The 16,650-nt window shown below is 39.3% G+C and overlaps 2 protein-coding genes across 4 annotated transcripts in view; one reads left to right on the top strand and one right to left on the bottom strand.

Moving 5' to 3' along the window:
- Mastl (microtubule associated serine/threonine kinase like) overlaps positions 1 to 5,704 on the bottom strand; it is a 66,849-nt gene extending 61,145 nt beyond the window's left edge. For 2 of the 3 annotated variants that reach the window (XM_085835131.1, XM_085835132.1), the window contains exons 1-2: positions 5,328 to 5,704; positions 1,092 to 1,229 (exon numbers count right to left, since the gene is read on the bottom strand). In XM_085835131.1, the coding sequence (XP_085691257.1) occupies positions 1,092 to 1,229; positions 5,328 to 5,510 (321 nt within the window). In that variant the 5' untranslated portion in view covers positions 5,511 to 5,704. The remainder of the gene's footprint in view (positions 1 to 1,091; positions 1,230 to 5,327) is intronic. The other variant, XM_085835133.1, reaches the window with a different exon arrangement.
- A 432-nt stretch (positions 5,705 to 6,136) lies between these two features.
- The window catches only part of Yme1l1 (YME1 like 1 ATPase), a 42,382-nt gene continuing 31,868 nt past the window's right edge, over positions 6,137 to 16,650 (top strand). Inside the window, exons 1-4 of the mRNA XM_021155376.3 lie at positions 6,137 to 6,374; positions 10,598 to 10,729; positions 12,791 to 12,953; positions 15,013 to 15,111. Coding sequence (XP_021011035.1) covers positions 6,342 to 6,374; positions 10,598 to 10,729; positions 12,791 to 12,953; positions 15,013 to 15,111 — 427 coding nt within the window. The 5' untranslated portion in view covers positions 6,137 to 6,341. The remainder of the gene's footprint in view (positions 6,375 to 10,597; positions 10,730 to 12,790; positions 12,954 to 15,012; positions 15,112 to 16,650) is intronic.

Raw genomic sequence — 16,650 nt, 5'->3', positions numbered from 1 at the left:
AGTACTGAAATTCACCTGACTAGAGAAAACAGAACCAGACAAAGACCTGAAACAGTTTCATTAACAATATAATCAAAGGAATGGTCAAATTCATGACCAAATACTGGAATTCTATGTTATCAAAAGGATTCTATGTTGTCTGCTGCCTTCAGAGAAAACAGACAGGGCTTACTGTATGATTCCACTTGCCATTCATCTGAACTGTGGCTTGTTAAAAAATAAAAAGAAAGCCGGGCATGGTGGTGCATGCCTTTAATCCCAGCACTCGGGAGGCAGAGGCAGGCGGATTTCTGAGTTCTAGGCCATGCTACATGTGAGTTCCAGGACAGCCAGGGCTATACAGAGAAACCCTGTCTCAAAAAAACAAAATACAAAAAACAAAAAAAAAAACAAAAAAAAAAAACAAAAAAAGAAAAAGAAAATTGCCTTGTAAATTCATCTTGGTGTAGTAAAAAAGTACTCAGCACTATGCTACAAAACCTTCTTCCTTTCCAAAATTTCTATCTTATTAGATCTTTATACCATACTTAACACCAGTCTAAATATACTTGAAGGTTTATTAAAGATTGGAATGGAATAAATCATCAGGTACCAGGCAAGTTCTTAGAACAACTATCATTTTTATAATTTGCCTAAAGTATTTATTTAGATGAGGTATACTTTAAATTAGTAGGCTTTGATAAAGCACATTATTCTCCAAAATGTCAATAGATCACAATCCGTTGAAGGCTATTAATAGAAGAAAAGGTTAAAATCCTCAAAGTAAAGGGAAGCCTGCCCTCAGAGGGCTTGTAGAAATGGCAGCATTAATCTTTCATCAGTCTCTAGAATAACAACAGTCAACCTTGTGGTTTGGATTTGCTACCTACTAACAGTTAATGGTCAGATTCCTTAAAAATGGATCTCCCCCCACTCCCATATGTATAACTACAACCTATTGGCTTTTTCTCATTAAAACAACATGTAAGTTGGTCAAGATCATTAAGCACCAAAGTAGGAATTCATGTGCAAGTATGCTTAACACAAATACTATGCTCTAGATCACTGGGTTCAGTGACTACTGAATCAAGAGTACAAAGCTGTTCACTCACCAAGTAGACGTTGCTTGCTGACTGCAGTGAGTAATACAGATGCACAACAAAAGGGCTTTTGCTCAGTGCCAGGGCATCTCTCTCAGCTTGTACCTGATGAGTCATATTTTTATTGATCATGTCTGCCTTTTTGACAACCTATAATAGATAACATGTCAAGAGACACATTTACTCTCATTAAAATATGTCCAGAAGTTTCAAAGTCGACATCATAAAAACACTAAGAAAGAGAAAATATACAGATGTCATTTAGATCTGACTGACATCAGGAAACTGCCAGAAAAATATTTCAGATGGTGAAACAAGTTAAAAAACGTTTTCAAGAAAGCACTGTTTGTGTTGGAATTTGGCAAAGTACCATGCACTTCAGAAAGAAAATGAATTAACGCCTGACAGATCTGTATGTTTGTATGAAAATTTTATTGTAACAAAGTCAAAAGATAATAATGTTTCTAATAAGCCCATCCAATAACCAGTTAATTAGTTAAGTGAATATCAATATATGTTTACATGTAAACATACACATATATATTTTAGCTTCTCATTCTTAGGAACAGAGTAAAAATGTCAGGGGCTGGAAAGACGCTTCAGTAGTTAAGAGTGTGTTACTCTGCCAGAAGATCCAAGTTCTTCTCAGCACCCACATTAGAAGGCTAACAACTGCCTGTGACTCCTGTTCCAAGACATCTAGAACACCTTGACCTCCATACACGAGATGCACACTCACGTACATATGATTACTCTTTGCTAGATGGGAATAGAGTAAAAATGTTGGGGGCTGGATTCAGACTGCTGAATGCTTAAAATAACTTGCTCTTATAGAGGACCTGAATTTAGTTCCCAGTACCCATATGGTGTCTCACAACCATTTGTAACTCTAGTTCCAGGGAACCCAACATCCTCTTAAAACCTCCTTGTGTACCAGACATACACATGGTGCACACATACATAGTCAGCCAAAATGCTAATACATAAAGAGAGCTACCCCATTTTGAAGGTTGGAAGCCTGTTTATTTCATGAGTGATGAGAAATGGTCATTCTGGAAGAAGACTGTAATATCAGTATTTGGGAGACTGAGGCAAGCCTGGACCACAGAACAAGATTCTAATCTTAAAAAAACAAAAAACAACAACAAAAAAAACCCCACAAATTAAATTCTGCCTTACAGAAATATCTGAACTATATCACCATCCTTATGTATCTGAGGCTGGCTTTGAATTTAATATACAGCTGAGGCTGCCCTCGAATTCCCAATTCTACCACATGCACTTCACAAGTGTTGGGAGTATAGGTGTGTGCCCATCATATCCGGCCAAATTACACCTTTTAAGTTTCAAGCTAAACTGGCTTAGAAACAAAACTATATGCTAAAATTGGAGCATTAAATGACATAGTAACACTGGGATTATATAATTCTCAAAGAATTAGTGAAAATATATTTAAAAAAAAATACTGTGATTCTTGCCACCTACAACAAGCAGTAGAGCTGGTCCCAAGGCCATGAGAGCCCTGGGTAGCACAACAGAGCTGGCCCTGGTGGTGTGGGGAGGGTGAGCCAGTTCAGAAGGCCTGAGAGTGAGAGAGCTGGCTCTGTTCTCTTGCCAGTCTGGGCAGTAGTTGAGCTGTCCACTACTTGGGGCAGTACTGGAGAGTCTGTCCTGGTTGTGTGGGTGTGGGAGAGCTGCTGGGCTAACCAGCTAAGCTACCACCCAAATCTGGATTTTGATTTGTCTCACCCCAACATCTACACCACCTATGAACTGCTGTAGCATGCGAAGGGACTGGTCTTACAGATTCAAAGCTGCAGGATTTCCATGACACAGGGCAACAACAGGATATCCAGGAGGGGTCCTGGTGAAGATCCAATATTGATAGTGTAGCAGAAGCCAGAGTCCTCGAAATGACCATTTGCAAGTAAAGAAGTGTGGGAAAAGGCTATACTGTGGGACACACTACAGCTTCCACAATGAGATGTTTTTGTTTTCTTTTGGAGGGTTGGTGCAATGATGGAAGGTGGATATAAAGGGATGGGGAGAGGAATATGGGATTGGCACGCATGATGAGGAACTCATAAAGAACCAATAAAAAAATACTGGAATGCTTATTACTACCATAAGAAACAGGCACTCATTAAAGCATTTAATAAAATATCTCAGCAACATACAAAGTAACAATTTCAGTGAGTTGAGTTTGGAAAATCAGAGAAGGTTTCCGGGGAATTAAGTAAACCTCAAAACAAAACAATGGCTGAAAAGCAGAGAAAGGTGGAACAAAAGCAGTTAAGAAGGAACCAGAATAACCTTAAGTCCTGAGGTGTGGAAATGAGTCACGGCTTTGAGGGACCAGCTAGTTGCCAGGATGTCGCTTTAACATAGGTTATGTGGAAGATAAAGTAGAGAGCAAGGGCCAAAAATTGGGAATCTGACTGACTTTTTAAGGACCCTGGATTTTGGCCTGCAAACTGCAACCTAAAGAATGGATTAAAAGTAAAGTTAATGATTCTAGTTGGGAAACTACTCCAACCAACTAAGTACAGAAATTAAAGCCTGATGAGCCTCAAACTACCAGGCAAACGAAAAAGGAAGAGGAGGAGGAGGAAGAATAGGAAGAGGAAGAAGAAGACACCAAAGACCATACATTGTATGATTCCATTTATGTGAACTATCCGGAAAAGGCAATCTTGCAGAGATAGAAGGTGAGTTAGTACATAGGGCTTGTTGGTACATGCCTGTAATCTCTTCACTTAGGGGATGGAGCCATACATATCAGTAATTTAAGGCTAGTCATGCTCAGTTCCATCATATGTCTGAGGCTATTTGGGACTGTCAACGAGAGAGAGAGAGAGAGAGAGAGAGAGAGAGAGAGAGAGAGAGAGAGAGAAGAGAGAGGAGAGGGATAGTAGTTACCTGCTGGAATATTAAGGGAAGAGGTACTGTGAATAGGCAAAAAGGTCATTTTTTGGGCTATGGAACTATTCCTTAAAACTGGTTTTCAATACTATTTAATTTACAAAAGTCATCACTGAACAAATAAGTGGGGGAGAAATTCACTTGTGAATGAAAAGAGCAAAACAGAACAAAAACAAAAGAACGTTTTTCCAGAGGGACAACAGGAACAAAGGGTATGTGGTGTATAGATGAAATATATAAGGGCGACTCAAGTTTCTGGCCTGAAGGGTAGAGGTGACATTGGTACTATTAAAGGGAAAGAAGCAAGGCAGGAGGGTCATTTAGGTAGTCAGGTGAAGGGGCTGCTTATCTTAGCTGTGTGCTAGTCTCCAAGCACTGGGTACCAGGAATCTGAACCAGCCAGTGGCCTCCTTTGTCATGTTTACAATGTAATGTTCTCATTACAAAGTAGTAATGAGAAGCAAGGGTGGATAGAACAATTTTAAGTGAACACTGACTGTTTTTACGATCACATATAGATAAGAAACGCTTGATTTAGGACACATTTCTACTTGCTCTATAAATGACCTTACAGCTTACATATCACGATGGAAATCTTGAGAAGCAAAAATTTTGGTTTTACATCACTTGCTCCTGCTTAGTAATCTATTATCAAAGAGTTGGAATTAAAACATCATCGGAAAGTGACTATTACAAACGTAATCAAAGTATCAAAGTTAGTCCAGGTGAAGCTCAAGTTAGTAAAAAAGCAAAACAAACTCAAAATCCAGGGGATACATTAAATAAATAATACTACAATTAAAAACTTTCACAATATAAATTTTGTCACAGAAAATTCGAATATAATACAGCTTCCTTTTGGTAAGAGTGAGATTTGAACTGTCTACAAACCAATCTTGCTTGTGATAGCAAGATTTCGGCTATTATGTATATCAAACAAGGAAAACATAACCAACAAGTACTTAAGGCCTTTTTGATTTGAAACATGACTCAGGAATCATAGGTGTGGCTTCTAGCCTCTGCCTTCAGTCGCAGTTTTCTCATTTGTTAACAATGGCCAGGACACAGTTGGGTTAAGTTTTGCTATTTTCACTGGGTTAGTGATTCTCAGGATACAGAGAAGGGCAGGGCAAGGGAAAGGACAGACAGACACCTGCTCACTGCTGTCTGCCCAAACGCCAACAGTCAACAAGCAGGACTGTGCAGGCTTCTGTAAGCCGGGCATTCCAGGCTAGTGGTCCAGCAGCTCCAGAGTTTGTTCAACAACTCAAAAGGGAGGTCCGCGAGGGAGGACCATTTAAGACCTTCTCGCTTCTGACTGCCTACCTTCACTGCGTACAACTTGCCGCCTTTCTGTCCCAGGTACACTTTTCCGAATGCACCACGGCTAATGGGCTTCACTATGGTGAACTCCTCAATGGAGGGTGGTCTTGGTACCGGGATCCTACTCACGCACTCCTCTATCGCCGCACCTCTTTCATTCTCCTCACTTGCCGAGGCGGACTCCATTGCTGTACAGCTCGCCCTGCAGCAGCAACTCCCGCCAGATAGATTCAAAAGGTTTCGCCTACGCCGGACGCCTCCCGTGACGTCACCGCGCGTCTGCGCTCTGCCGGCTCCCTGTAAGCAGGCATCGACGGGTGGGAGCCGGCGGCACTGCTGGGCGCAGTCTGCGGAGCGCTAGGCGGAGCCGGCGGCGCTGCCGGAAGGAGTGCTGGGCGGGGCTCAGCCACGGATACACAGGCTGTTTTTGTGACGAGGCAGTGCATTCTGGCCAATGAGCAAGGGACTTAGACTTTGTGTAGCTCGAGTCTGGTGGGGTCCTCCCTCCCTCCGCATGAGCTAGAAGCCAGGCCGACTGTTAAGTAAAGCAATGGCTAGGGATGATGTGTGGAAGCTAGTGAAGTCACAGAATGTGGAGAACCTGGGTGAGCGTTAAGCGCGTTTCACCGCGTATTGAATTCAGAAACAGAGTAGGAGCGACTAGAAGAACATCCAATTTATTGTGGTGGTGGTGGTGGTGGCGATAGGAACCTCGGAAAAACAACCCCAAAGTGTTGTTAGTCCCCGGAAGAGGCGGGGCGCTGACGGGTGGGGGCGGGGTGAACGTGGAGGCTTGCTCCGGAAGCACTGTTTCCGTACCTATGGTCTTCCGGGGCAGATGTCGTCGTAGCAGCTGTCGGGAGGGGAAGCCATTTTTTCGTTTCTGGGAGGAGTAAGGGAGAAACTGGGAGAAAAGCAAAGAGAAATAAAGAGAAAATAAAAGGGCTCAGCCCCTTTCCTCTGAGCTGAAGCTAAGAAGCAGTTTCGGCTGGTGGGTAAGGTCTCGAGGGCCCGGAGATGTTCTCCCTGTCGAGCACTGTGCAGCCTCAGGTGAGCCGAGCATTCAGGCGTTTTCCTGCGTCCCTTTTGCGACTTTTCCCCGGATGCTGTAGTAGAATCGGTGTTTCTGAAGCAAATTAGTGAGGGAAGCGACGAACCCTGTTTGAGTCGCAGGCTGAAAAGTAGATCAGGGGACAATGCTGAGACTATGACCTGACACTAACCGTGGTGGACATCACATAGCGTATCCAATGGCTTGCACAGAATTTCTGTTGAGAATTCAGGGATTGTTTAGGGTTGGACAGTCTGAGATGGGGATTTGTGAAATCTGCGAGAAAGGTAAAGAAGACAGTGTTCTTTCCATCCATCTATTTCTGATTACCCGTTTTTCCTTTCAAGCCGAATTTAGTTCAAACATACTCTAATAATTTGAATAGCATCACAATTTCTTTCTTTCTGGGCAGAATTAACCTGTGCACATTTTTGAATCATTAGATTCTTGCAATTAAAGTTTAAACATTTTTTAAAAATCAGGACCCAAATTATGTTAATTTTTCCTTGTTTCATTAAAATTGGTTTTCTTTTTTGGGCGGGGGAGGTGATAACAATGTTTAATTAATTAATTAATTATATTTTATTTTATTTTTTGAGGCGTGGTTTCATTGTCTATCTTTGCTGTCCTAGACCTCATTATGTCCAGGCTGGCCTCCGAAGTGTTGGGATCATGGCTCCCACCACTATCACACCAGATGCACCATCAACTTGTCTTGAGGATTATTCTTTGGGAGGCAGAGGCAGGCAGAGAGTCTAGAGATGTTACATAGTGAGACTTGTCTCAAAAGACTGCCCCCCCCCCCAAAATGTTCTTTACATCTTACTACCTGCCTTTTTTTTGTGTCCCTATGGAATTGGTGGACTAATGGAGAAAGGAATTGCTTAGCTGCTACTTAGGCAGCAAGTGAACAAAGCAAATGTGGATTTCTCCTAGTCACTGGAAAGAAAGATGAACAATAAACGGGAATTTCAGGCAGACAGAAAAGTATAAATATAAAATCCTGTGAGGAACAAAAGTCAGGCCCATGTGGCAAGAACAGAGTGGTTAAAGGGAGCAGTGTCAGAGACGAGGTTGGAGAGAAGCCTTGAGGCAGTTACGGAGTTCTATTCATTTGATTTCCGTGACCAGGTTTTCATTTGGAGGCTTGCTCTGGCTTCTTGGGTGGAGAATATGAGAGGGCAAAAGTGTAAGTGTTGTAGATTTAAGGATGCTTTTGCTCTGACACAGGAAAGACATTCAGTAATTATGGAAAAGAAATTGCTTGTCTAGTGTGGCATCTCTCTAATTCCAGACTTGGTGAGAGGGACAAGAGGATTAGGATTTGGCAGCCAACCTATCTCACAAAAGTTAAAGTAGAGAAGAAAAGAAGTAATAGAATTTCACTCAGTTTAAGTGGGAGAGATGGTGGAAAGTGATATTTCTGTGTTGGTTAGCTTGATACAAGAAAATGCTGTTTTTTAGGATGACAGTGTCTGGGGAAGTTTTAGTAATTAAAGATGTCTGATAGAGACTGTTGACTATAATATTAATTTATATGAAGAAAGCATGATGGATAGTATACCATCATGAGGTAGACAACATAACATGGTAGAAAAGCAAAAGAACAAGGGGGAAACCCACTCTGGTGGCGAAAAGACTGGACTTCCATGGCTTAAATACTTGCTTATTGTGGGTTTTGTACAACCCTATGTAGCATGGAGCAGTTTGTAGTTCTGTGCTATCCTTCCTAGCTAATTGCCTTCCACCTCTTACTGCTGTTATAATGGAAACTGAATTAAGTATAATTTTTAAAGGGACTGACTCTGCCTTTAGATCACAGCAAGAAGTATAACACTGGCTAATTTTAATGTCAGGGGTTGAATTAGTTAAATTATTAGACTTGACTTATAATCAGAGCCGATTATTTTATTCACTTAACAAAAATGCCTATTTAGCATTCTCTGTATTCACACTTGTCATGGGTTACAACATAGAATACTAAAGTAGAAAAAATTCTTGCCATATGGAGTTTATCTTTTAGTTGGATAATATGCTACAACAAAAGAAATTCTTAATTTTTGTAGTCTTCCTTGTGCCAAGCTTCTGTTATATTCTTAGAATTTCATAAAGCTCCATGATGATTTCATAAGCTCCATGGATTACATTTGTGTTTGTCCTAACGAGGCAACTTGAATCTGCAAATAGTCCTGGAATGGGACTAGTCAGACCAGATAATTTCATCATACTGTAATTCCCACTCTTGGAGGCAGTAATTGTTGAGCTGCTGGGTGGTGAGTTCCTGTGCAGAAGGATTTTACACTGTAACTCCATAGAGGGTGTCCTCCACTGGGTGTTCTTTCCAGGCCTTGCCATATGTACTTCTTTGCCGCAGACCCTCTGGGCCCCTTTGTCTGCGTGGAACCAGTCTCTAGTCGAGGGTGGGCAAAGCGTTGGATGAATGACCGACAGATGTACACAGGAGAGGTTGTGTAGGATCTGAATGTAATGTCAAATGGAGTATCAGACTTTTTATGTAGAAGACAATAAAGAAGTTGGGTGACATACCTGCAAGGTTACTGGATTCTTACAGAAAACAGAGGAATGCAAACACAGAAGGTCTAACGGGAACTACCTGGGATAGAATACTTTGTTAACAACTGGGATCAACAAGGGCTCCACCCAAGATTTACTTAATCTTAGAAGCCAGGGTCCAGGGCTTCGTGCTTTTGCCTTAGTTCCTATTTTAGTCTATTGTATAGTCCACCTTCCCCTTAGGCCATTGTAAATGTGTGTGTGTGTGTGTGTGTGTGTGTGTGTGTGTGTGTATGGGTGTGTGTATGGGTGTAACTCCGCTATAGTTCTAAGTATCTATTTTGGTTTCTCCTTTGGTCAGAAACTTCCTTAGTGATGGTAAATTCCTGTGTAAGGGAGTGACTTAGCTTTTACATTCTTACTGAATTTTAAGCCCATGGTCTTGCTCAAGGACGTTCTAGGACTGTTGGAACACTAAGGCTTTAGCTATGTCAGAATTTAATCTTAAAAGGCACTTATAATAGGAAAATACTAAAAGAGAACACGTGGATCCATACACTAGACTAACTCGGGAATGGAAAATTAATGTATGGGTTAGAGAGAACGCCAGACTCCAGGAGTGAGTTTCTGTGAAACTCTTTTGCCTCGAGAGTAGCTTTTAAGCCTCTCGGCTTGTCAAACCGGAGTGCATGGCACTTCTTTTCATATGTTCTTATGGCTGGTAAATGTAAGTAAAGTGTTTTCATGTGTTCTTTGAGCCATTTCTTACACAGGGAATGAAGGGGCATGTTATGAAGTGAGGTAATATAAAAACCAAACTGTAGAGTATTTTCAAGTTCTACAAGTGTTAGATTTTAAGCAGAAGCATGGCCTAGCAGACTTTCACGCTGATGACGTCTATCTCTTGCTGGTGTGTTACAGCTGGGGAAGGGCAGGAACAGATTAGGTAGTGGCATTTAGAGCAAGATGGTGGCAAAAAATTAGAAAATTCTTGGTGTGAACTTTTGCTTTTAATGTTTGTGAAGCTTTTCTGTGGATGTGCCTTTTATTTTGCCCCCTCCCTAATAGTTGTTTTCTCCAGCTTTTTCCCATTTGTTTTAAATTTATGTTGAAAAAAATTGTCTTATTAGTGTGCATCATTTGTCAAATTACTTCCTTAGAATAAATTTCTAGAAAGTAGACTTTAGAGAATGAAAGTAAATTAATTCAAGTTAATTAATTTTTGTGACAGTCATTGTGTAGTCCTCCTGACTGGCCTTGAACTTTATATAGACCAAGCTAGCATTGAATTCAGAGATCTGCCTTGTCTTCCTCCCCATTGCTGTGATAAAAAGTGTGTACCACCATGCCTGGATTCTAATATATCCAGGGTAGTGTCATGAAAGAACAAACCAATTTTCTTCCTGTCAGCAGTAAATAAATATGGACAATTTTTTGCATGTGTATGTGTGTGTGTTTATGTTTATGCCGATCTCTGTATGTGTATGTGCTTGTGTTGTGTATGTGGTGCTGGAGCTCAAACGGAGATCATCATTTACACTGATGAGGGGTGCTAGCATGGAGCTGTATCCCAGCCTAGCCATAATTTTGACATCTGGTGTATTTTTAACTGTTAACAGGTCTAAATTCTGACTAAAAATAAGAGATTGTTTCTATTATTTTATTTTTTTAATTAGACTGCTTAATTTGAACTTCTGTTTTTTCCTAGGTTACAATTCCTCTCAGTCATCTCATCAATGCTTTCCATTCACCAAAAAATACATCTGTTTCTGTCAATACATCTGTTTCTCTAAAACAGCATCGAGATACAGTTCCTGAGCATGAAGCGCCCAGTAGTGAGGTAATAGTTAACCCGAACCTGAACTATCTGAGAAAGCCTTTTGGTATGGTGAAGTTTAATCATATATTTGGTCAGATATTTTCATTTAAGCATTTATACCAATGCTTGCAGCTTTCAGCTTATCTTTGTAATTAAAGGCAGCTAATTCTGGCTTTTGTTGTTTGCTGTATATATTAAGAGTATTCGTTTATTTGGTTATCGTTTTAAAACATGACATATTTGCTATGTACTTCCCATATTGCTCCTTGTTGATACCAATTTTTTTTATAAAAAGTATTAATTTTTTAGTTACTTTTATTTATTTATTTATTTTGTATAAATCTTTGCCTATTTGTGTAACATTCTGGTGCCCATGGAGGTTAAATTAGGGTGTCAAATCCCCTGGAACTAGAGTGACCAGATGATTTTAAGCTACCATGTGGGTACTAGAGCTGAATCCTGGTCTTTTGTAACAACAGAAAAAGTGCTCTTACCTGTTGAGCAATTTTTCCAGCCCCTTTTCTTCCTTTTAAAAATAAAATCTAAAAATTGACAGTTTCATAGCTGTATATAATGTTTCGTCATTTTTATCTCACTCTGAATTCTTCTAAAAAGTGCCCCCCCACATCCGTCCCCCTCCCCCATTTTCCTGTCTCTGTTGGTATGTGGTTTGGCATGCTTGGTGGTTAGTGCCCCACTGAGTTTAACTAGGGTATCTTGTGTGAGTAATGGGAGGCCTCTGGAGCATGGTCAATGTACTGGTGCCTATATCCCTTAGGGAAACGATAGGTCAGTTGCAGTCAGTTGCCAGTAGCTCCTTGTGGGACACCATCACTTTCTACTGCCTAAATGATTAAATGGGGATGATGACATGGCTGGAGTCTAAGCCTGTACTCTATCTTAAACAATCAATTAAAAAACAAAACAACAAAAATAATAGAGCATAAGTACTTGAAAGTAAGATCTATAAGCCAGGAAACTACACTTTCAGTATTTTTATAATCATGACGGCACTGATGTACAGTGTGCAAGGATTCAGGAAGTCATGGACTAAGAACCTTTTCTATTTACAAATTTTACTAATAAGATAGTTAAAAGCGCAGAATCTTTCTTTCTTTCTTTTTTTCTTTCTTCTTCAAGATAATGTTTCTCTGTGTATCCCTGGCTATCCTGGAACTCACTCTGTAGACCAGGCTGACCTTGAACTCAGAGATCTGCCTGCCTCTGCCTCCTGAGTGTACTTTTTATTGAAGAAAAAAGTGTGAAGTTTTTCAAAACTTTTAACCTGTAAATACTGGATGTTCAATAGAGGAAAATAGGAAAGAAGCTCGCGTGAGGTGGTCATGGTCATCATGGGTAGGATCTTGAACTCAGGGACCTTCTGCTAGGATTGCATGTGTGCCCCACCATGCCTGGCATAATAACACATATTTTGACTACATGGAAAGTTTGTCTTGTCATATTTGTTCTTTATTTTACCCTATTTGTCCAATTCCTCTTGCTCCTTTCTGTAGGTGCTCCATTGCTTTTCTTCTCTTGATCATCCTACTTTCCAATCATACAGTTCAAGAAAGCCTCACTACTGAAAATACTATCAAGTTGAATTTATAGGTTAATAAGATTAATAACAATAATGAAAGAACAATTATATTACAATGGAAGTTCTATCAATATGATCTGTCGCAACATAGTCTGTTTCTCTGTACTCCATCCAGCAAATATTCTTATAAATGTCAGATGGTTGTTAGGTTGGAACCATATCACAGTGCTTTATATGTCGAGAAGGAAAACTTTGTGAAGCCTTTCACTTCATTGTGACTCAGAATGCTTAACTAGTTCTTTTGGTTTCAGTGATCTCATTTATTTAAGGGCATTATTAGGGAATTATTTTGGGGGGTTGGGGTAGTCAAATGTCATGACTAACCTTAGTAAAACTGGAACTATTATAATGTTTGTATTAACTTATTTTAAAGAATTTAAAAAAATCAATACATGTTTATATTTTAAAAAATCCTTATCGTTTTTGATAAGTATCCTTTAAATGCTTGATTAATGTTAATTTAACTAACTTGTCTTTTTTAGCCTGTGCTTAATTTAAGGGACCTTGGATTATCTGAATTGAAAATTGGACAGATTGATAAAATGGTAGAAAATTTACTTCCTGGATTTTATAAAGACAAAAGAGTTTCTTCCTGTTGGCATACATCTCATATTTCGGCACAGTCCTTTTTTGAAAATAAATATGGTATGTCAGTTATTGTCATTTCTAATATAATATAATAGGTGTAGTGTATTAGCATTTCTAATATAGTGATATAATAGGTGTAGTGTATTAACATTTACTATGGGCCAGTTCTTTTTTTGAGTTTCTTTTTAAATGTATAACTTTTCTTACTGTTATAATTTAGATTTATAGAAAAATAATAAACTACAGAGAATTTATTTGTGTTCCTTTGCTTCTTGTAATATTGACATTAGGGTTTGCTCTCGCTGTGCAAGCCTTGTTCCACTGAGCTGCATCCACTGCATGGGACTGAATCTTTAACCTCACTTGTGCTAGGGAAGTGCTCTACTAGTGAATTACAATCTTTTTTTTTTTTTTTTTGCCAGAGTTTTGGCAAATTACCCACGCACACCATGTTCATTCTGTAGCCCTAGCAAGTTTTGAAATTTTGGTCTTCTTGGCCTTAACCTTCTCAATAGCTGGGATTATATTTAGACCTGGGCCACATGTGAATTTTTTTTTTTAAATGTCACTAAACTAGTAGTAGAGCCTTTATTTTTATTTATTTATTTATTTATTTATTTATTTTGTTGTTGTTGTTTTTTTTTTTTTTGAGACAGGGTTTCTCACTTGTTATCTATCCCTGGCTGTCCTGGAACTTACTTTGTAGATCAGGCTGGCCTCGAACTCAGAAATCCGCCTGCCTCTGCCTTCCAAGTCCTGGGATTAAAGGCGTGTGCCACCACTGCCCGGCATTTGTCTTTTAAAACAGGTTATGCCTGTGTAGTCCTGGCTACTCACTCTGTAGACCACACTGGCTTTGAACTCAGAGATCTGCCTGTCTCTGCCTAACTTAAAGCCTTCTTAAAATATCAAAATACCTTCCTCATATTGATGGAAGATGAAGTTGTAAAAATCACCTTAAACTGTAGGAATCCAAGACTAAAAGATTAAAAGAATGAAAGAGTGAGAAAAAAGTGTAATTAAGGTTTGAGTACTCAGACTAAAACATAGACATCCAAAGTGTTTGGCCCAGGGTAAATCTTCAAAAGGACACATTTTTATTTTAATGTTTAAATACTTTTATTCTTGTGTTTTTCTAATCTGCATTTTCAAATTTTAAAATTCTTTATACTGTGAGGCACTTGCTTCACTTGGGCATGCAGAAATATTAGGAATGAGTTTTTTAGTTGGACACTTGGGAATTTTTCGAAAAATGCCTTAAGTCTCACTGGATATGCAGATACATAGTAATCAGTGAGGAATTGGGACTGAGAGTGTATATAGTTCAGTGAGACTGTAAGATTGCAAGCCTGGCTAGTGAAGGAACCTTTTTTCGTGCTTTGCAATGCTATATACTTTTTTCTTTTTTTCTTTTTTTTAACAAGATATTTCCCTTTTTTTCTTTTTTTTTTTTTTGTTTTTCAAGACAGGGTTTCTCTGTGTAGCCCTGGCTATCCTGGAACTCACTTTGTAGACCGGGCTGGCCTCGAACTCAGAAATCCACCTGCCTCTGCCTCCCGAGTGCTGGGATTAAAGGTGTGCGCCACCGCGCCCGACGCTACATACTTTTTGTTTGTGTTTTGGTTTTGGTTTTTGAGACAGGATCTCCTTATGAAGCCCTGTAGACAGGACTGGTCTTGAACTCATAGAATTTCACCTGCTTCTACCTCCAGAGCTTTGGCATTTAAAGGTACTCACCAACACACCTGGCTCTACTCTAGATACTTTAAGTCTTATTAGAAGCTGTTTGCACTGTTATAACAGCTCTTTATTATTCTATTCTTGTAATAAAAGAGGCTTTTTCTTTTAAATATCTGCTTATTTTAATTTAAGTTTCATGGACAGATATAATCATATGCCAGAGAAATAGTAATTTCACCATAAGTGATAGTGAAATGAGGAACTATGAGTTAATGCGTGAGATGTCTTTTCAAAAATAAAGTTGTACTATGGACAAATACTATGTGAAACTTATGTATTGTAATTTTTTCTAGTATTTATAATTATTTTATACAACTTTTATGTGTTTTTGCTTTTCACTTGACATCTAGGCAATAATCTTGCAACTTTCTTCCAGGTCACTTAGATATGTTCAGCACATTACGCTCTTCTAGCTTGTACAGGCAACATCCAAAAACTCTTCGAAGCATTTGTTCAGATCTTCAGTATTTTCCAGGTACAAACAAGGGTATTTATTTTGAAAAACATAGTTATATTTAGTAAGACTTGTTTTGCTAGTGGTGGTAATTGAAGTACTTATTCCCTGTATAGTAAGTAGACTTAAAGTTTTGGAACTATTCATTTGGTTAGTTCTGTATTTTTTGAAGTAGAAGTTTTACTATGCTAGACTGCTGGGAACTTGTAGTCTTCCTCAGCCTCTTATATGTTAGAGGTTACAAGTATGTGCCACTGTGCCTAGCTTTCTTTTTTTTTTTTTGTTGTTTTTGTTTTTTTGTTTTTTGGGTTTTTCAAGACAGGGTTTCTCTGTATAGCCCTGGTTGTTCTGGAACTCACCTTGTAGACCATGCTGGCCTTGAACTCAGAAATCTGCCTGCCTCTGCCTTCTGAGTGCTGGGATTAGAGGTGTGTGCCACCACCCCCAGCGTGCCTAGCTTTCTTTGTAAACTTTTGAGGAAAAAGTATTTCTTTATATGTGTGTGTGCTCCACCTGCATGTATGTTTATGTGTACTGTGTGTGCCTGCGGCCAGAAGAGGGTCTCAGAATTCTTGAAACTTTGCGAGCCACCATGTGGGTATTTAGAATTGAACCCAGGTCCTCTGGAAGAACAGTCTATGCTGCTTAGCCCTTTGTCTAGTCCTCTTTATAATCTCTGAGCTACAAAGTAATAATAGAAGCCAAGCTGTGTGAGTGCTAAGTACCAAGGTAAATCAGACCTGAGAAACTCAACTCTATCTGTTTCAAAATAATTGACTAAGCATATTTGTCTACTTACTTACCCTCACTGGAAAACATCAGAATGTTTTCATGAACATCCCAGAAATACGAGGAGTTTAAATAAAGCTGTAAAGTAGATGATACGAGATTGATAGCATTGTTTGCTACTTTCATGCAGTTTAGGATAGAACAGTAGTTCTCAACCTGGGGGTTGAGTGATTCTTTCCTGAGTTGAATATTAGGTATCCTGCATATCAGATATCTACATTATAATTAATAACGGCAGCAAAATTATTCTGAATGAAATGAATATATGCTTTGGGGGGGGGTTACCACATCATGAGAAGCTGTATTAAAGGGTCTCAGCAACTGGAAGGTTGAGAACCACTGGGATAGGAGTGTCATAAATGATGTGAACGATTTTATGTCTATAACTTAGGGAACATGCCAAACTTGGAATCAGTAACAATGGGCTTTAGAATTTGCCCTCGTTGGGCTTTTGTTGCTGCTATGAAACACTGGCCAAAAGCAACTTGGGGAGGAAATGGTTTATTTGGCTCACAGGTCCTAATCACAATCTATCACTGAGGGAACTAAAGCCAAGGCCATGGAGAAATCCCATGTAACTTGGTATCACTTGCCAAGTGGGGTTAGCATCCCTGTGCGCTGGACCTTCCCACATCAGTCATTAAGACTTGCCTCCAGGCCAGTCTTACAAAGGCATTTCTTAATTGAGGTTGTCTATTTCTGAATGACCCTAGTTTATGCCACATTTATAAAAAGCTAACTAGTACAGGATTGTAGATGCAATAAACACTT

The sequence above is a fragment of the Mus caroli genome, unplaced genomic scaffold (assembly GCF_978045245.1).
Source record: "Mus caroli unplaced genomic scaffold, Mus_caroli_1 scaffold_2, whole genome shotgun sequence".
Taxonomy (NCBI): domain Eukaryota; kingdom Metazoa; phylum Chordata; class Mammalia; order Rodentia; family Muridae; genus Mus; species Mus caroli.
The sequence above is the reverse complement of the archived record's forward strand: the minus strand, read 5'-3'. Positions and strand labels throughout refer to the sequence as shown.